The sequence below is a fragment of the Triticum dicoccoides genome, chromosome 4B (genome assembly GCF_002162155.2).
Source record: "Triticum dicoccoides isolate Atlit2015 ecotype Zavitan chromosome 4B, WEW_v2.0, whole genome shotgun sequence".
In the NCBI taxonomy this organism is placed as follows: domain Eukaryota; kingdom Viridiplantae; phylum Streptophyta; class Magnoliopsida; order Poales; family Poaceae; genus Triticum; species Triticum dicoccoides.
Window position 1 is genome coordinate 154,017,473 of NC_041387.1, and position 20,047 is coordinate 154,037,519.

Sequence of the window (20,047 nt, forward strand, 5' to 3'; positions counted from 1 at the left end):
TCAGCTCGCTGGCGCGTGCATCACACAAGTGTGCGGGTGTTGGGTGGCCGCCACACGCCGCCACACGGCCCCAGCGTATCAAGATCCACCGAGGCTGTAGGGCAAGCCAAGACTGCGTCTTCAGATGTGAATTTATTCAGGTATGGTTCTCTTTGTCGGCTACCGATGGCTTTCTAGGGCTGGTTATGCTCAGGGTTAAGGTGGTGCGAATTATGGAGACGAGAGCTGATTATCAGGTGGTGCGAATTATGGAGACGGGAGCTGATTATCTTTGTGTGTGGTTTGAGATTCACTGGGGAGGTATGAGCCTAGCTTAGCACCAACAGCCCGAGATGATTTTTAACTGTTTCTTGTAGGGGCTATCTCGTGTAGCTTTTGTTGTTGGAATGATCAAGTTGATATGTGGAGTCTGTAACTCTGTATACCGGATTCTTAGAGACCATAGAGTTAATAGGATTTAATTGGTTTTATGATTGATTTTATCAGCGGTTGATGGTTTGAAAATGTTTTTATAAGGTAGAAACATAAATTGTAAAGAACATTTCTAGGTCCCAATATACCCAATGCCAGATCGCTGCCAAGAAAGGGGCAGGTAGGTTATTGAAGTGATTGATAGGATCGTTTCTGTGAAGGTACTCATTGCCATGGAATTACGATTCGAGCAGCCGCCGGCCAGTTCCTCGAATCGTGAGGGGGAGAGGAGGATGAGCGGGAGCCTCAATTTCCTCCAACCCTAAGCTGTGGGGTGGCTGGAGATGTGCACGGGATGGAAAGTTTGGGCTTTAGTGGGCCAAACCGGCATCCAAGTTAATTGTTGCGCCCCGATTACTTGGTCTGACAGCCGATAAATCGGTCTGATAGGCCAACTGCCTGAGTGAAAAACGCAGCGAATAGGAAGTTTTCGAACCGGCACCCTCAGAGTACCTATTAACTGGCCGATTAACTTCAAAGCCGGCCGATATTTGGAAGAGTAGTCTCCTGTAAAAAGAATTCTGTAGTTCCATGCATGTGGTCTAAGCTAGGCTCCACTTGTTGCGGTGATACAATGAACTCTTGATTCGTCCCTGGTAGCATTTCCTGTGAAAGCCTGGAATCTGTAAATGGACTGAATTCGGCATTCCTTGCAGTACGTGATTTACGATGCCAGACATTTCTTCTATTACTTGGATTTCAGCTTTATCTCTAGGGTGCTCCAGCAGTCTTTTCTGTTATGCAGAAACCAGAATCTTGGAATGGTGGCTGATGCGCAGAGCTCAGATTCAATGGCTGGCAGGTCAAGTTATGCTGCCGAAAAGCACGTTGACAGGTTGGTCTTTAGTTACTTGTCTTCTTCGATACATTTTCATTTGCTTAGCTACAGGAGTTACCTAGCGTTATAGTTGTAATACATTTTGCTTTGTTGCTTTGGCCAATTAGCCTAGGATGCGCATGATCAAATTTCTTTTATGCTAGATTTTTTCTGTTTTCTAATTGATGAGATGGTGGGGCAGACACATGAATGAACCTGGATGCACTTACCGCAATATTTTTTCGTTATTCACTTGTCATCTTGGGTTGTTGTCCAAGAATAATTCTAAACTCCACCTAACAAGCATAATCTCCTCGTTATATCCATTTGACCAAACCAGCATCAATAACAATAATCTTAGCGAGCATCTTTCCTCATAGGTTTTTTTATAAATAAGTATTTTATAGTTTTTAAGTTGTGACTTAAACTTGCCTTAATTGTGACCAGTCCCCTAGTTCACCTCTTCATGTATTGTATTCTTTTGCTACCATAAATCTGCATGCTGAGTAGTTTTAATGTCAGATTTAGTTGTTTGCTAGCCCTGTAAAAGACTGCAAGTACTTATTACTGATACCTGATGGCCGAGGAGCTCATCTGCTCCAATAGACTGCTATTTCACCTGATTATTTTCAGTCTTTTGCATTTGCATCCATGTCGGTGCTTCCAGTTATTTTGGATTCTGTTCTCCGAATTGACTCAGGCTTTGCTTTAAAAGAAAAAGATGTCATCATTTAAAAAGCATGAATGGAGTCATCCAAGAGATTAGCGTTTCCTATACATGCGAACATAAACCAGAAGAAGACTCCTAGAATTGAAGATTATTTAGGACACAAGATTCTGCAGTTCGACGCCTGCTCTTTTATCTTGTGATCGGCCGTATGGATGCTGGGAGCAGTACTTACCATATAGACTTGCAGTTAGGCAGTCATTTTCAATGACTTAAGTTGATCATATCTGTAAAATTTGCACCTTCATATTATTCTAAACCTAGGCGTGGTCCATTATTTCACTTCTTAATTTCCTCTAATACTCCACCTCTCCTTTGGTATACACTTTTCTCTTATTCTGATGATTTGTGTGCTGCAGGTGTCTTGACAAAAGAGCCCAGGAAAAGGCTCCAAAGAAAAATCATAAAGCTGAACGAGAGAAACTTAAACGTGACCAGTTGAATGACCTTTTTGTTGAGCTCAGCAGTATGCTAGGTTAGTACGATGCGTCATTAATCAATGACCATTTTTAGCTGATTTAATCTTCCCTTTTGGGAAAAATACCAGTTAAGTTATTGGACATGGATTACATCATTCTGTTCCCTCAACTTGGACTCATATGCCTCTTCAATTACTTAATGACAACTGGGAACCAATACACTCATCTCATTATTAGGTTATATGTTTGGTAGTGTTCATGTGTATCTGATGTGCAGTACGTGTTCACAATTCATAGTATTGATGCCACGACGGGAAGAGCATATGTTGATTCCTGTATTCAATTGTCTGCTATTGCTGTTGCTGTTGCTGTTGCATCTTGCTGTTTTTATTTTGGGTGAAACTCATCTCATTGTTCAGTACTCCATCCGTTCACAAATATAAGATGTTTTGGATATTTCAATATGGACTACATAAGGACTCAAAGGAGTGAACAAACACACTAAAATGCATCTTTATGCATCCGAATTAGAAAAAAGTGAGAACATCTTATAATAATGAATGGAGGGAGTATTTTATATATCCTGGCAATCCTTTCTAGGATTCTAAAAGTCTACATGTGCCCCATTTTGTAAAAATTGCTAAATATTCCCATGTGAAAGGCTGGCTTCCTGCTTTCTTCGAAGCTCACTTTTGAGTGGTCCACCACATGTTGTCCCAAGAACAAAGTTCTGAAGGGGAAAGTTGTCATCAGCTTGTTCGTTAGCCCATATAGAAGGTTGCTATTAGATATTATGAAAATACCTGAAATCATTATTTGTATTTCCCTTTTTTTGTTCACCGCATTATTGCACACGCTGAATAAATCATGCCAAGATGGATAACCTTTTGTATGTAATTATCCTTTGGCGTCAATCATCCAAAAGTATTGCCATGGGACTGTAGAGTTCTGCATGCTTATTGTTATTGCTTGTAGAGGTCATTGTACTCAATGTTACTTTTTCTGATAAACATAGTCCTGCTATTACAGATCATGATCGACAAAATAGGGGAAAAGCTACAGTATTGGGTGATGCTGCACGAGTACTGCGAGATTTAACTACTCAAGTTGAATCTCTTAGAAAGGAGCAATCTACTCTTCTAACTGAGCACCAATATGTGAGTTCTGAAATATTAAGTGCTTATATACTTGCCTTCCAGAAACTGTGCATATACTTGTGCTCAAAATTTAAACATTTTCCATGTTCCATAGATTATTGTGTTTTTGAACAACAGGGACAATTTATAGATCTAACTACAAAGGGGGGCAAAAGGGTTCAATGAAGATCTTCCAAACACAAACATGCCTTAGATGATAACTGTTTTCCTTCTTCACTATAAGGATGAACGTCTAGCTAGCGTGCATTTATCTTCTAAAGTTCATGAAGTATCTGTTGTACTTGTAAGCAATGCCTTTACTTGAATTAACTCACATATAAATAAATTCCCATTAACGTCTCTCCTTTCCAGCTTGTGGTTGCTGCCTGCGTAATTTATCAAATGATATAGTTGTTTCAGGTTATTTGCTTCATTACCTTCAAGGTTAAGCCCAAGTTACACTTATTAACAGGTCGGTTCAGAGAAGACCGAGCTGCAAGATGAGAATACTACACTCAGAGCCCAGGTAATAGAACTACAGAACGAGCTTCGTGCAAGGATCGGAAACAGTAGCCTGAATCTAAGCAGCCTTGTGGTGTCACATCCAATAGGGAGCAGCTGCACTACTAATTTAGCAACCCACCCAACGCCGCATGATACATGGAGCAATGTTTCTAATTTAAGCACCATGAGCATGGTGGCCCCAACCAACACACCATCTCCACTGCAGAATCAGCAGCATCACTCTGTTGCTTCTGGTCAGGTTGCATTACGGCCTCAGGAGCTCCAGCTCTTCCCGGGGACATCAGCATCATCGGACCGAGAATGTTCCCGGCATAGAAGCAACCCAGCTACTTCGAGCCTTGCGGATTCCTTGCCTGGACAGCTTCGCCTCAGCCTTCCACCAACATCCCAAGAAGAAAGCAGCGGGGGCGGTGGCGCACCGGGAAATAGAAAAGAACGAAAAACCAGTTAGCCAGTTGACGGGTTACAACAAATCAGTTCTTGGTGATAACAGCTCTCTTGTAAATACCAACAAGCTACTCACCTTACTGGTCCAAACCTACTAGTTGCTCTATATGTTTAAAATAACTTTACAATTCTGTTTTGATACAATTTTGCAGCAGGCTAATCAGATTTGTAATCTAGAACTCACTAGTCTGTGACATGTTTTCGCCAAGGTTTTCAACTGTAATAAGAACAAACACAACTGGACTGGGCAAGTGCGCCCCGGCGACACCGCCAGACGTGTCCTCGGACAGTGTCGAACGACACCTCATTTTCTCCTCTTGGACAACCACACCCTTCATATCCAAACCCTAAAATACATCGTGTAGAACAAATTCACCGCCAATTCAACAATGCAACCAAGCAAAATAAACCACAATTCAACACATGCCAAAAGAAAGTACGACAATTCATAGGTAGGCAATACAAGAATAGTCCACGTTGATGTGGACCACCTCCTTGCCCGCAGTTTCCCGCTCACGCTGCTTCCTTCGCCCCCTTGTCCGCAGCTTCCTGCTCACGTTGCTTCGTTCGCCCCTTCCTCAGACGACATTCTTCGCCTTGCAACTAACCCTACGGATGGGAGCCCCACAGACTCCATCAAGGCATCATGCATGCTGGCGGTGGGGGACAGGGTACTCGGAGATGTTATCTACGAGGGCAGCGGCACGAACAGGACCAAGGGCGGAGGTTAGTGAAGGCTCAACGGTAGGAAATGGAGGACGGACACAGGAAGAGGGCATTCAATTTGGTGGACTAGGTACCACGTGACATATGTGGTGAGCAATTCAAACTAGTCCATTTTTTTTTGGTGGACTAGGTCAGTTTCGAGGGATTTTGGGTGTGGCCGGTTTGTCGGATCTGATATGACAGACGCGTCCGGGCCTCCCCATATCAGCTCCAGACATGGACTGGTTTTGAAAGGTGCCGGACAACCGGATGTATAGGGCCGGTTTGAGGTGTGCAGTTGGGTCGCATTTTCGTGATGGTTCACTAAACCTGGTTGTCCATCCGGACGTTTGCGGACGAAGGTCTGGTTGCAGATGCTCTAAGATGCTCTAAGTGCACAATATTAGAGATAGAATTGTTTAGTTGATGCAACTTTGAAGTTATGATGCCTGCTATCATGCCAGTTTCCAGAAACAGTTTCTGTCGATAACTGCACTCCCCAGGCGTTGTTATTCAAGATTTGAGTAATTCTATACACAAATTGTTATACGACAATAATATATACTAGTTGGAATGGGAACAATGGTGGTGAAAACGACCATGAGAATGCGAATTCTGAGTGCCATAACAACATTCTTGAATCTGTGACGGGCAGAAAATGGTACGTAGATCTTTGTGTCGAATATTTCCTACCATCTCATCTCGAAAAAATGGAAAAGAAGTGTTCATCCTACACGACGTAATCAAAAAGGAATACACGTGCTGATCTCACTGCTACACTCGAGAGAAACTCACAAGAAGTTGAAATAAACACACGCTGATCTCCTGAGTTGCAGTGCATCAGCTCAGCTCATCTCACTCACCATTATATTTCACACCTCAGAAGAAGTTGCCTTCTTTTCTTGGGAGCTCTTGTCGCTGTCGGCGGTCCAGTAGCGCTTGACGGCGTAGAGCACCTTCTCTCGGATGTGCGGGCTGTCCTCGTGGTTCGCCATCATCGTCTTCCACCGCATCCCCGTCGCCACCTTGTCCACCCGTAGCAGGACGTCGATGTCATCCCGGAGGATCACCGTGCCCTCGGGGCGCAAAATCCGGTCCATCTCCAGCAGGATGTCCTCCATCTTGCACCTGATCCACCCACCCACCCACCCATCAGCTAGCTTGTCAGGGATGTACGTACATTACAATTGCCAGCAGTTAAGATTTCTTTGAGTGGCTCACTCACTTGTCCCTGTAGAGGCTGAATACTCCATTGGCATGGATGAGGTCATAGGTTCTTGGGTAGGTAGAGAATGCTTCACACCTGAAGAAGAAGAAGAAGATGAAGAAGACAAATCAACAACCTGTCTTCGCATCATTATGTTCATGCATCGACTGATGGAGAGGCCGGGATCATCCTCCTTCTCAAAAATTAAAATAAAATAATAAATCTTGTAAACCAAGGCAAGCAAAACTAGCTTACCAGTCATGGTAGATGCCGATGAGACCCCTCTCATAGATGACGCCGAGGGTGGAGAGCTCGGCGGTGGTGGGCACCACGTTCATCACCCAGGACATGGGGGAGAAGATCGCCGCCGCAAAGCCGCCCACGCCGGCGTTCATGTCCATGATGTTCCGGTACCGCTTGGTGTCGAGCTTGTAGTTGACCTTCCTGTATGCCTTCACATGCCTCTCCCACCGTCGCTTCTCCTCCTCGTACGACTCCGCGGTGAAGCCCTGGACGGCGCCGGAACTTATCCGCGGCGGGACGGCCTTCAGCCGTTCCGGGAACGGCTGCAGTTCTCCTCCGGCGGCAGTGGTGGACGGCGTGATGCACGTCTCCATGTTCTTGTACCTGTTGTGCAGGCCCAACTCAACATCTTTCAGTTCCGTCCGTGTACCGCGGGAAAAGACGTGACGTTTTGAAGCCATTAATTTGACTCAAAGTCTGACGGCCAATCTTGATCGATATTGATCTCACCAGACGTCGTCGGGATTGGCCGGGTCGCAGGCCCGGACCTCCGGCGGCATGGCCGGGCACGCTGCCGTGTCCGTCCGCTTCCGCCACACGCCAATCTCGTCCATCTCGGTGACCTTCTCCCAGCAGAGCATCTGCGCGTACTCCTCAATCCTCTTCTGCTCGCCGGCCAGGTCCTCCTCCGCGCGCTCCCACTTCCTGTGATTCGCCTTCCAGTTGATCGGCGGGCCGGAGAGCACCCAATACCCGCCCGGCCGGAGCACCCGGTCCACCTCCATCATGTACATCCCCCCTGCATCAAATCTTCCTTCCTTTTATATATATACCAAATCATGACAATGTCAATGACATGCGTGTCGATCGCGTCGAGTGCTAGCTCACCGTTGCCGGACCACGGGATGAGGCACCGGGAGCAGTGCGCCATGTCAAAGGATCTTGGAGGGAATGGGAGCTTGACGGAGCCGAGGACGCCGATGAAGGCCGGCACGCCGCGCTCCAGCGCGAACTGCACCTGCGCCTCGTGCGAGTCGCGCGGTGCGAACGACATGGCCATCACGCCACGGGAGTCCAGGTACGCGCCGAGACTCGCCACCTGCACCCACATGGACGTAAACGAGATCAATGAATGATAGTGCGCGAATGGACCATGTATCAGAAGAAAACGTGATTAATGGCTTACGCCGCAGCCGGTGTCGAGGACGGTGCGGACGGAGCCGTCGGCGAAGGGGACGATGGAGGCGAGCTGGTCGATGTACTTGTCGGCGCCGTGGGGGAACTGGGTGCCGCCGCCGGGAAAACGGAATACGGCGCCCTCGTACTGGACCCAGTTCTGGACGGCCTTCTCAACGGTGAGGCTCTTGTACGGCGCGTTGGCGTAAGGGACGTAGTCGCGGCTCTTGGGCCACGGGAACGGCGTCACGTACCCAGGCGGCGCCGGCACGAGGCACCGCAGCCGCTCGCCGTCCGACGGGCAGTGCCGCTCCCGATACACCATGTTCTTGCGCGGGAATTTCATGGCGCGATCCTGGTCGTGGCACGGAGTGTGGTCCGCGAGCGCTGCCGTGCACGGCGGCGGCGGCTCGCCGCCAAGGCCGGACGTCGTCGCGTTGGCCAGGCCGCCGGTGTGGTGCGTCTCGAAGCTGAGCCCCGCGGCAGAGGCGCCGGAGCAGGCCGTCTGCCGGGTCACCGCCACCGCGATGCGGTCACCCTTGCCGTAGCCTCTGCGCTGCCACGCGCCGAGCACGTAGAAGAAGCAGCACAGCAGGACGGCGATCACCATGCCCAGCGGGCTCCGCGCCTTGTACTCGCCAGAGTTGCCCTTGATGGCCATGGATGGATGGATCGATCAAGGCCTACAACAGAACAAGAACAAATGCATCAACGAAAGGAACAAGAATTGAACACACAAGAATAATTAATGATTAATTTGTTAATGCCATGCATGGACCTTGATCACGGTATGATCAGACCGAAGTGGATTGATCAATACGGCTTGATGAATTAGGACACCGCTGTTGCATCTGATCGATCTCTGTTGAGGAAAACGCGCGCGGGAGAAGAGGAGAATCGGTACATAGGTACCGGCTGTGGTTACCGTGTGTTTGTTGAGAAGGCTCAACAAGAAGGGAGGAAGAAGCGGATCTTGGAATCTGGGTATGGAGTATGGAGATACGAGATGACAACACCTTATTTCTGCCGTAGCAGATCAGGTGAAAGTGATGCCCTAAAATACATTACAACTGCGCTTTTGCATTATTTGTTCCAGCTGCGTTTTTGACACAAAGTGATGTGTCTTGTTGTCCTGTGTGGTTCCCGATGCCAAAAAATTTGTGGCCGTTGCGCAGCACTTGTTGTATATTTGCAGCACTTGGGACAAAAATTTGGGCTGCCCTAATTCTTTTTGCAGCACTACATGCAGATACATCAACTGCTGGAGCACATTTTTGGTCAATGCCCCCCCTATTATCCATTACATTATGGGATGGAGATAGAGAAATCTAGGAGCATGCAGCTTAAGGTAAAGTTCCTCGCAGAAATAAAAAACTTAAGGCAAAGTTAAACAAATATTGGACTCAACTATATACCAGCGCCACATATCTATGGGGGCTCAATTCTCTTCTATCCACAATGCATCCATGAGATGACATAAGTAAGATTCCTTTAAATGCTTTAAAATTATAATAAAACTACCTCTCAAATCAGATTGATGATCCGCTTTCACCATTCGGTTTGTTGCGGTGGGATCTTCAAAACTAGATCATGTGTTAACATGTTTTTGTCAACTTTTTATTTCATTTGTACTTGACAGATTGTGTGCACCTACTTGCCAGGTAATAAACCACTTGATAGCCAGTAAAACTAACTTAGTTGTCAGATTACCGAATATCAATCTATTTATTTAGGATAGTAAAACCGAGCCTAACCCCAGCCCTCCCAGGACCTCCACGTTTCTGGCCATCCATTTTTGTGACTGGGACATTTTAGGTCGTCATATCTGCTGTTCTAAAGGGATGCTACTCCAAAGGAAAAAAAAATCTGAGGTCTTTTGCTAACTTGGCCTTTTCTTCTAGCCCAGTTGGCTAGAAAGGCCGGGCTCTGTTGGTTGCTGCGAGAGAGATGGGGTCCTTTGGCCGCTGCGAGACCAATCTACGCGAGGGGCGACGGGGATTCGTCCGCTGCTTTGAGAGAGAGGGGATTTAGGAAGGACTGTCGTTGCGAGAGAGAGAGAGAGAGAGAGAGAGAGAGAGAGAGAGAGAGAGAGAGAGAGAGAGAGAGGATGTGATGGGTCCATCGGTGTGTGAGGGGTAGAGGAGATGACCAAGCCGCCTCAGACCAACGTCATGGCTGCTCGTTCCAGGGAAACTGCTCCAGCGAAGCTATGCTGCACCGACACCGCCACCACCGCTCGAGGTTAACCCCTCCCTGCATACCCCCTCCTGATCTCTCTTCTCTCGTGACACATGTAGAGCAAGCCCAAGTGGTCGTGGTGGCAGTAGGTCCTATGAAATACTTGCGGCTGGAATCGCCCCCAAATGTTTCTTTCATCCCAGTAGCCCATTCATCGTGACAAGGATGACCGCTCTGTCGTGGTTGCCACGATAGAACCCGCGCCAGAGTTCCAAGTGGTGCTGGAGAGGGTCGATCTTCACCATCATGTCGGCTTCTGGTGCCAGGATAGTCAAGAAGGCAAGTATCTCCTTGTAGGAATGAAGTATGTCTACTAGGGGGGGGGGGTGAATGGGAGTTTAAAAATTTCTTCGGAAATCTCAAAACTCTCGGAACCCAGCAGCGGAACAAATGAAAAACAAACTACAGCGAGCTAAAACTAAGTACCGAATGGAAACAAAACATGCATCGAGACGAAACACATGAAGGAAAACATGTCGAATGTAAACATGGGTAGATGAGATAACCAGTGGTGCTCGATGGCGACGGGATATTTGTTCGGCCAGTTCATCCTTCTACACAAGGACTATATCTGGTTGGAGGGGTTGTGACTTAACCGGAAGATAAACTCTCTTCACCCTATTCTCCTCAACAATTGGTTCATCAACCAATGCCGATTAATCGTGGTAGATACTTGAGGCGATCTCCAAACCTTCACAGACTTCTTCTTCGAGAACCACAATCACTCTTGGTTCCTGAAGAAACTGACACCTAACCGTCTAGGGAGTTTGCAGCTCTGAAGAGCAATAGGAGGAGCGTACTGGACTTAGATTCGAGTGATGTTGAACCACTATCTAATTCTTCGGCTCTAGGGGTTTTCTCTTGGTGGATTGTAAACTCAAATCGCCTAGAGAGGGGGTTGCTCAACAATCTTCTCAGTATCAAACGGAGCAGCCACCGGACAAAGACGAAGCGGGGTGGCTATTTATAACCGCAACCTTCCCTCGTGGGAAATGACCATTTTGGACACGCGGTCCATCCAATGGCCAACCGACACATTTCACAACGGTTGGATTGGGAGCAACGGTAACATTACTTGAGGAATAAGTAATGCTAACTCCTCAGTCTGAGACAAATCTCTCGCAGTGAAGAAGATCACAGTCTCTTGCTGGCAAGTATTTGCTCTGAACACAATGAGATTTCTCTGTCAACTTTCATAGGATTTGGGTTTAGCATCAGAGAATCAAAGTTTCAAACGCTATACCCCTCTTAATAGTACGGTGGTTCTATGAGTCAATAAAGACAAGAAGAAGAACGAAATAAATGCTACGTCTTCATTCTCCTCGGACACAATCATTTTCTTCGCACTGACACCGAACCAATTGCTTGAACTTCAACAACTTTAGGGGCCACTCTTGTTAACATCATCTTCAGTGATAACCTTCGCTGCATTGCAGGGAGATTATCTTCGTCGTTTGCATCAAACTCCTCATGATCTCAGGGACCTATTACTCTGTGTGAACTAGCAAACACATAAGTCTCATACTGTTTATGTCAACAAACTCCAAAATATAAGGGGCCTATCATTGCACCAACAATCTCCCCCCTTTTCGACGGTTGTTGACAAAACAGATAATCATCAAAGTGAAGATAGATAAGTGAAAACTAAATCAATCAAGAGTGAATTTGCGTTACTTGACTCGATTATGAAATATACTCCCCCTAAATCTGTGCAGGGTAATAGATATGAGATAAAATTCTCCTGTAATTCATTGAAGTATAAAGAGGATATTTCAATCATTCGAGATAATGATTCGCACTGATGATATAATCCATCAAAATTGTAGTGCAATCATTCATGACTTCTGATAAAAATTCCACCTGCAAAACAAATGCTTTGAGAGAAATAGTGCAACAGATAGGGTTATTAATATTACAGAACATACAGTCTTACAACATAGCACAAATAGTCTTTAAGGCATAAGTTCCAAAAGTCACGTGAAACCAAACCAAACGGAATGCAGAAGACCAAATCTATCAGAACTCGATGTACCCCCCCTGTTTGTCAACTAGTGTCAAAAAAGTGACGAATAACATGAGTGTAGAAGCGGTGAACTTGATTCACTCAGAGGCATCACCAGAAGAACTGTTCGAGGAGGTTTTTGATTTTGAAGTGACTGGAAGATCTCATCGACAGTAGCAGTTGATTTTCCTTCAGGAATGGCAGCTTGGGGATAAGATGATGAAGGCACAACATGATCAGCCTCTTGAGTCAGACGTGAAAGCACATTTCCTTCAACTGGTTTTCTGTCGGTGAGGTGGCTTCAGATTCTTCGATGATCTTACGAAGCTTAATGTGCAGAAGATCAGTAGTTGGCTCTCGAGCAGGAAGTGGAGGAGTACTGCGAGGTTGATAATCTTCAACTGAGAGGCCTTTGTCAGTATACTCATATAGCTCTTTGAGATCAACATCTAAGAGTTGCTTCTTGGAGAAGAACTTCCGAAGTAACTTCCAGAGCCTTTTCTTGTTCTCATCAGCAATCAGATGAGTGATTCTTGTTCGGTTGTTGATAGCATTTTGCTCGGCAGCAAGGTGCTCTTTCTCTTGTCGATTCTCAGCAATATGCTTAAGCAGCAGTTATTGCATGCGCAGACTAACTTCAAGCTGTGACGGAGGTTGATAAGTAACCATTCGGTCACGCTTTGGTAGAAGTGGCCCATCGAATCCTTTGTGATAATCTTGAGGGCTTGACTCAGGCACTTTACCTGAAGAAATATCTTGCATGACTTGCAGGGTGTCGCGTACAGGAGGAATAAAACTTTTATGACTTGCCTTTGCCAAATATTTGGTTTTCATGGAATAATCAACCACCTTCTGAATCCATGGGGCATAGATGATACGGCTTGGACTACGTCGGTATTTTCCCAAAGAGAAAGGGATGATGCAGCACAACTACGGTAGGTATTTCCCTCAGTTATGAAACCAATGTATCAATCCAGTAGGAGAACCAATCAACACTATGTAAACAGTACCTGCACAAAAAGAACAAATACTTGCAACCCGACGCTTTTTGTCAATCCCTTTTAGGTAACGACATCAGAAATTGGCGAGTTGTCGGGAGACTTGACTTGATTCTCCCTGGCAAAAAGATAGATAAAGTTGTAGTAGATTGGATAAATAGATCTCGCGGAAACGCGAAATAAATAAAGAAAAAGTGCAGCAAGGTGTTTTCAGATTTTTGGATTAATAGATCTGAAAATAAAAGCAAATAAAAATAGATCTCGAAGGCAAATATGATAAAGAAGAGATCCGGGGGCCATAGATTTCACTAGTGGCTTCTCTCGAGAAAAATAGCATACAGTAGGTAGATAAATTACTGTTGGGTAATTGATAGAACTTCAAATAATTATGACGATATCCAGGCAATGATCATTATATAGGAATCACGTCCAAGATTAGTAGACCGACTCCTACCTGCATCTACTACTATTACTCCACGTATCGACCGCTATCCAGCATGCATCTAGTGTATTAAGTTCATGGAAAAATGAGTAATGCAATAAGAATGATGACATGATGTAGACAAGATCTCTTCATGTAGGAATAAACACCATCTTGTTATCCTTAATAGCAACGATACATACGTGTCATGTCCCCTTTTATCACTGGGATTGAGCACCGTAAGATCGAACCCATCACAAAGCACCTCTTCCCATGGCAAGAAAAATCGCTCTAGTTGGCCTAACTAAACCAAAGATTCGAAGAAGAAATACGAGGCTATAAGTAATCATGCATATAAGAGATCAAAACTCGAATAACTTTCATGGATAAAATAGATCTGATCATAAACACAAAGTTCATCGGATCCCAACAAACTCACCGAAAAAAGAGTTACATCAAATAGATCTCCAAGAGACCATTGTATTGAGAATCAAAAGAGAGAGAGAAAGTCATCTAACTACTAACTACAGACCCATAGGTCTACAATGAACTACTCACACATCATCAAAGAGGCACCAATGAGGGTGATAAACCCCTCCGTGATGGTGTCTAGATTGGATCTGTGGTTTCTAGAACATGCGGCGGCTGGAATTGTGTTTCGTCGACTCCCCTAGGGTTTTTGGATTTTCGGGGTATTTATAGAGCAAAGAAGCGGTGCGGGAGGTGGCCGAGGTGGGCACAACCCACCAGGGCGCGCCTGGGCCCCCAGGCACAACCGAATGGGTTGTGCTCCCCTTGGAGCCCCCCTCAGGTACTTCTTTGGCCCATCGTGTGTCTTCTGGTCCAGAGAAATTCTCCAAAAGTTTTTGTTGCGTTTGGACTTTGGACTCCGTTTGGTATTGATTTTCTGCAAAGTAAAAAACAAGCAAAAAACAGCAACTAGCACTAGGCACTATGTCAATAGGTTAGTCCTAAAAATGATATAAAGTTGCTATAAAATGATTGTAAAACATCCAAGAATGATAATATAACAACATGGAACAATAAATTTTAGAGATACATTGGAGACGTATCAACATCCCCAAGCTTAATTCCTGTTCGTCCTCGAGTAGGTAAATGATAAAAACAGAATTTTTGATGTGGAATGCTGCCTATCATGTTCATCACATTTTGTTTTCTTTTTGTAGCATATACATTTGTACTTTTATGTGATTCAAAGGAATAATCTAATTTTGACATGAAGATTTGAATACTCAAGCATATCAACAAGCAACCATGTCTTTCAAAATATCAACACTAAAGCAAGTTATCCCTAGCACATTATGCATAATCATTGATCCATTCATGAAACACACTCGCATATTAGCTACACCCAATGCTCAAGTACGACCATAGTGCCCCTTAGTTGATGCTTTATAAGAGAAGATGGAGACTCAAATAAAAATAAAAATTGCATAAAGTAAATAGAAAGGCCCTTCGCAGAGGGAAGTAGGGATTTGTAGAGTTGCTAGAGCTCAAAGCCAAAAAAATAGAGATAAAACATTTTGGGTGGCATGCGTTTCCTGTCAACGAAAATGATCGAGTAGTTCCCAATACTTTCCATGCTAGATATATCATAGGCGGTTACCAAACAGAAAATAAAGTTTATTCCTTTTTCCAGCATACTTTCACATTCCACGGCTAACCGAATCCATGGGTACCGTCCATACCAACACTTTCCAAGGAATTTATTATTTGACAACATAAAGTAAATTCATTTTTCATTTCGGGATTGGGCATCCCTAATACCTTTGTCGTACTCTCATGCAATGACAGGTGAATAAACACTCATCTTGAGAATAACACATCTAGTATGGAAAAATATCAGCCACCCCTACCGTTTCATGAGCGGTACAAGCACACACAAGATAAATTTATTTTGGAGATTAGAGATGGCACATACAAATTTGATTAGAACGGCACTGAAATACCGCATATAGGTAGGTATAGTGGACTCATATGGCAAAATTGTGTTTAAGGATTTTGGATGCACAAGTAGTAATCCCACTTAGTACAAGTGAAGGCTAGAAAAAGATTGAGAAGCATCCAACCAAGAAACGAGAAATCACATAATCGAGCATTAAGCATAACTAACAACGAATAATGCACCACAAGTAGGATATACTTTCATTGCATAACTATTGACTTTCGTGCTTGCATATGGAATCACAAACCTTAACATAAATATTCTTACTAAAGCTTTATTACTCATCAACATGACTCACATATTATATCATCATATCGCAAATACAAAGAATCAAGTTTATTTTGTCCAATGATCTTCATGAATTTTTTTATTATATCCCGTTGGTGTTCTGGGAACGGAGGTACCCACACTTGCCTGCCTGCGGCCCACGGCGTGGCTCCATCGATGTCCTGGTACGACCCAGCTTCGACATCGACAACTCAAGACCCTCGCGAGGCGGATGACACCAAGACCTCCAAAGGGAGCAGCCTACTCAGGCTAGCCCCTGAGGAGCAGAGACTTATATGCAAGGCTCACCTCGTGAGGTTTGGGTGACGTGAGACATGATGACCGAGGCCAGGCGGGTGCCAGCGGGCGCAGTGTACCAGTTTCCTCTTTGGTGCAAAGGAGGCAAGCAGCAGGCACGGAGTCCCGAGGAAGCAGCCAAAGGTTTCCATTCCTGTGCAACAAGACCAAGACCGCGAGGACGACATGACAGAGGTCATCACCGAGCCCACCACGGTGTCACGACCAGAGGCTTTTGCAGGCGAAGACCACTTTTGCCAGGATAAGATGTACTAATTGTCTCCCTTCAAATTTGGCCGTTGTGGGATCCCTTCCCGCCTTCATTTGGGAAGAGGACCAAGGCCACTATAAATTGGACCTAGCCACCACCATGGGGGACGGATCAAGTCGACCGAATCCATTCCACCCTCACCATCTCACTTGAGCTCAAGAACACACCTCCTGAGGTTGTTCACCACTGTACTAGTTCATCCTCAGCCCCACGACGCAAATCCACCGCAAAGCAGGAGTAGGGTTTTACACCGCAAGGTGGCCCGAACCTGGCTAAACTTCTGTGTCCCCTTTCCTTCAAGTTCGTCGTGCTAGTCTGTGAGATTTGTGAGCAGGCAAACTGGGGAGGTTGAGATCTCTGCATGCATGCCAGAGTCCAAACCTCTTAAGGGTTTGCGGAACCCAAAATCCGACATTTGGAGCGCTAGGTAGGGGTGCATCGAAGATCCACCGCTCCATCTGCTGCATTCCACTGTCGGATCTCATGGCAGGCGCTCCTCCGTCGACTGGATCGTCACACAGCTTTGGAGGAGTCGTGGGTCTCCGGGCTTTCACCCCCGCCCTGCAGCGGGTGTCGTGGCCATCCAAGTTCAGGCCAAAGTTGCCGCCCCGCTACGACGGCGCGACAGATCCGGCAGGCTTCCTCCAAGCGTATGAGGAGGCAGTTTGGGCAGCTGGCGGCGATGGCAAGTTTATGGCCAACTGGCTCCCATGGCTCTCGTGGGCGCGCCGCGCGCCTGGCTGCTCAACTTGCCAGAGTCTTTAGTGGCCTCATGGGAGGAGCTGCATGACCTCTTCATCGTGTGCTTCGCGGCGCAGGCGCCCCACGCTGTCGCAACCCTCCTAGGTGGCTCGCAGGCTCCGCCCTCGGACCGCCACGTCAGGCAGTTCCTCCGCCAAGTGGGTGCCGCCTGCGTGCAGCAGGGGGATCCCTCGGGCTAGGCGGCACCCAAGGCCGACCTCACCTTTGACTCAGGGGATCACCCCTCTACCACCACAGGTGCAGGCACGCTCCTGATGCTCTGCACCCCCACCATCTGCAACGTGGCGATCACCAAGACCCTCATCGACGATGGAGCTGGCCTCAGTGTGCTCTCTGTGAGGCATTTGGCTTGCTTCACATGCCCCATGGCCGGCTCCGCCCTACCAAGCCTTTCTCTAGGGTCGTCGATGGCTCCACCAGCCCCCTGGGGCAGATCCGCCTCCCCGTTACTTTCGGCACCCGCGACAACTACCACACCGAGCTCATCGACTTTGACATCGCCTGAATTGGCCTCCTGTACAACGCCATCCACGGGTACCCAGCCCTGGCCAACTTCATGGTAGTGACACATCCAACCTACAACCTCATGAAGATGCCGGGAGCAGCGGCGTCCTCACTATGGCAGGGGACACCAAGGACGCGCTGCTGGCCCTCAAGCTCGCCTTTAGGTCCGCAGTGGCCGCACAGTCGAGTGAAAAAGGAGCCCCAGAGGTTCCGGGGGCCGCACTAGCCAAGAAGAAACAGTTGTTTTCCCAAGATCGAGCCGAGACGAAGCAAGTACCAGTTGATGAAGATGGAGCATCAGGCGCCACCTTCACCATAGGTGCCGGCCTCCCTTCGGACCAAAAAAGAGTGTTAGTCAGCTTCTTGCGCACCAACAAGGAAGTGTTGGCATGGGAACCGAAGGACCTGGTTGGGATCCCGAGGTGAACAATCGAGCATCACCTGAGGGTGTGCCCTAACATGCGCCCGGTGAAACAGAAGGCACGACGGAAGTCCACGGAGAAGCAGGCGTTCATCATCCAAGAGACCCGCAAGCTGCAGGATGCCGATGTCATTCGGGAGTAGCGGTACCCGGAGTGGCTGGCGAACCCAGTTATTGTTCCTAAGAAGGGCGGGAAGGAGCGCATGTGCGTCGATTTCACCAACCTCAACAAGGCTTGCCTACAGGACCCCTTCCCACGCCCGCGCATCGATCAGATCATCGACTCGATCGCCAAGTGCGATCTGCTATGCTTTTTGGACGCCTTCTCGGGCTACCACCAAATCAAGATGGCTGTACAAGATATGGAGCAGACGACGTTCCTGACCCCATGTGGGCTGTACTGCTACACCTGCATGTAGTTTGGGTTGCGTAATGCTGGAGCAACCTTTCAGCAGCTAATGCATATCACTCTGGGCCAATAGCTCGGGAGGAACGCTGAGGCTTACATCGACAACAAAGTAGTGAAGTCTCGCGAGGCCAGAACCCTCACCGGGGACCTGGAGGAAACATTTGCCAGCTTGCGCAAAGTGGACCCACGGCTCAACCCAGAGAAGTGTGTGTTTGGCGTCCCCTCCGGCAAGTTGCTGGGTTTCTTGGTGTCACATAGGGGGATCGAGGCCAACCCGGAGAAAGTCAAGGTCATAGAAGACATGAGCCCGCCACAAATCCTCAAGGAGATGCAGAAGCTGGCAGGCTGTGTGACCTCCCTGGGGCGCTTCATTTCCATGTTGGGGAAGCATGCCCTCCCATTCTTCAAGTTAATGAAAAGGAAGGGGCCGTTCGAGTGGACCCCTGAAGCTGATGCGGTTTTCCAAGACCTCAAGAGATACCTCACCAACCCACCAGTGATGGTGGGGCCACGCTCCCTTGAGCCCTTGGTGCTCTACCTGCCGCCACGCCTCACTCCGCCATCGCGGCGCTGGTGGCGCTAAGGGAAGAGCACCCGACCGAGGGCCCATGGCGGGGTGCCTCATCGCCAAGCGGGATGTTGCGGCCCCAGGGTGGTGCTCCTGAGGCCTCAGCTGCACCACTGGTCGATATTGCTCCTGGGGCCCTAGCCGACCTCCCAGCCAGTGGGGCTCCTGAGAATGGGGCTCATGAGGCCGCGACTGATGCGACAAACAACAAGACCCCTGAAGGCCAGCATACTCGAGAGATAGAAGACCTCACCAACGCCTCCTCCCTCGTCGAGCACCCGGTCTACTTCGTCAAAACGGTGCTGCGAGAGGCGCGAGCATGCTACCCCATGTCGCAAAAGCTCTTGCTCGCGCTCCTCGTCGCCTCCCGGAAGCTGTGCCACTACTTCCAAGGCCACCCCATCAAGGTCATCTCAGCCTACCCACTGGAGAGGGTGCTTCGGAGCCCTAACGCTGCCAGAAGGGTCGCAGAGTGGAACATTGAGCTGCAGGAGTTCTAGCTGGAGTTCAGCACCACCAGGGTCATCAAGGGCGCGACCCTTGCAGATTTCATGGCAGAGTGGACCGACGTCCCTGACCATGAAGTATGCGAGGACCGTTCCCTCCTGCCCGGAGACGAGGCGCCAGACGGATGGATCATGTACTTCCACGATGCATACACACGCTAGGGCGCAAGGGCTGGAGCAGTGCTCATTTCACCCGCTAAGACAAGCCCTACTACGCTGTACAACTCTTCTTCCAGCAGGGCGAAAAGGTCTCCAACAACATCGCAGAGTACGAGGGCCTAATTGCCGACCTCAGAGCTGCAGTGGCACTAGGGGTGAAGCGCCTCACCATCAGGGGCGACTCCCAGCTCCTCGTCAACTTCTCCAACAAAGAGTACGCCCTAAAGGACGAATACATGGAAGCATACTTGGAAGAGGTACGCAAAATGGAAAAACAATTCTTGGGCTTGGAATTATAGCACGTGCCACAAGGCACAAACAAGGAGGCGAACGACATCGCCAAGAGGGCGTCCCAGCGGCTGCCTCAGGAGCCAGGTGGTTTTGA

The 20,047-nt window shown here is 47.7% G+C and overlaps 2 protein-coding genes across 3 annotated transcripts; one reads left to right on the forward strand and one right to left on the reverse strand.

Moving 5' to 3' along the window:
• The first annotated feature begins 62 nt into the window (after positions 1 to 62).
• Positions 63 to 4,667, forward strand: LOC119295542 (transcription factor BHLH062-like). 2 transcript variants are annotated; one of them, XM_037573967.1, is made up of 5 exons: positions 63 to 140; positions 1,217 to 1,306; positions 2,375 to 2,490; positions 3,464 to 3,591; positions 4,043 to 4,667. In XM_037573967.1, exons 2-5 carry the CDS (start codon positions 1,233 to 1,235, stop codon positions 4,544 to 4,546), a joined length of 822 nt encoding a protein of 273 aa, XP_037429864.1. In that variant the 5' UTR covers positions 63 to 140; positions 1,217 to 1,232; the 3' UTR covers positions 4,547 to 4,667. The 2 variants fall into 2 exon arrangements, with proteins under 2 accessions (XP_037429864.1, XP_037429865.1); XM_037573968.1 differs by lacking the exon at positions 63 to 140 and adding an exon at positions 248 to 300.
• A 1,184-nt stretch (positions 4,668 to 5,851) lies between these two features.
• Positions 5,852 to 8,882, reverse strand: LOC119293488 (probable methyltransferase PMT2). The gene is made up of 7 exons (XM_037571955.1): positions 8,652 to 8,882; positions 7,884 to 8,556; positions 7,586 to 7,796; positions 7,208 to 7,496; positions 6,710 to 7,081; positions 6,473 to 6,550; positions 5,852 to 6,375 (listed from the first exon to the last, which is right to left on the reverse strand). Exons 2-7 carry the CDS (start codon positions 8,532 to 8,534, stop codon positions 6,120 to 6,122), a joined length of 1,857 nt encoding a protein of 618 aa, XP_037427852.1. The 5' UTR covers positions 8,535 to 8,556; positions 8,652 to 8,882; the 3' UTR covers positions 5,852 to 6,119.
• Positions 8,883 to 20,047: the final 11,165 nt, after the last annotated feature.

Coding starts and splice junctions, on each gene's coding strand:
- LOC119295542 (XM_037573967.1), top strand. CDS start 1,233: ATGGTGGCTGATGCGCAGAGCTCAGATTCAATGGCTGGCAGGTCAAGT. Junction 1,307..2,374: donor GCCGAAAAGCACGTTGACAG/GTTGGTCTTTAG, acceptor TGTGTGCTGCAG/GTGTCTTGACAAAAGAGCCC. Junction 3,592..4,042: donor TTCTAACTGAGCACCAATAT/GTGAGTTCTGAA, acceptor ACTTATTAACAG/GTCGGTTCAGAGAAGACCGA.
- LOC119293488 (XM_037571955.1), bottom strand. CDS start 8,534: ATGGCCATCAAGGGCAACTCTGGCGAGTACAAGGCGCGGAGCCCGCTG. Junction 7,082..7,207: donor GCCAATCCCGACGACGTCTG/GTGAGATCAATA, acceptor CCTGCACAACAG/GTACAAGAACATGGAGACGT. Junction 6,551..6,709: donor ATCGGCATCTACCATGACTG/GTAAGCTAGTTT, acceptor CTTCTTCTTCAG/GTGTGAAGCATTCTCTACCT.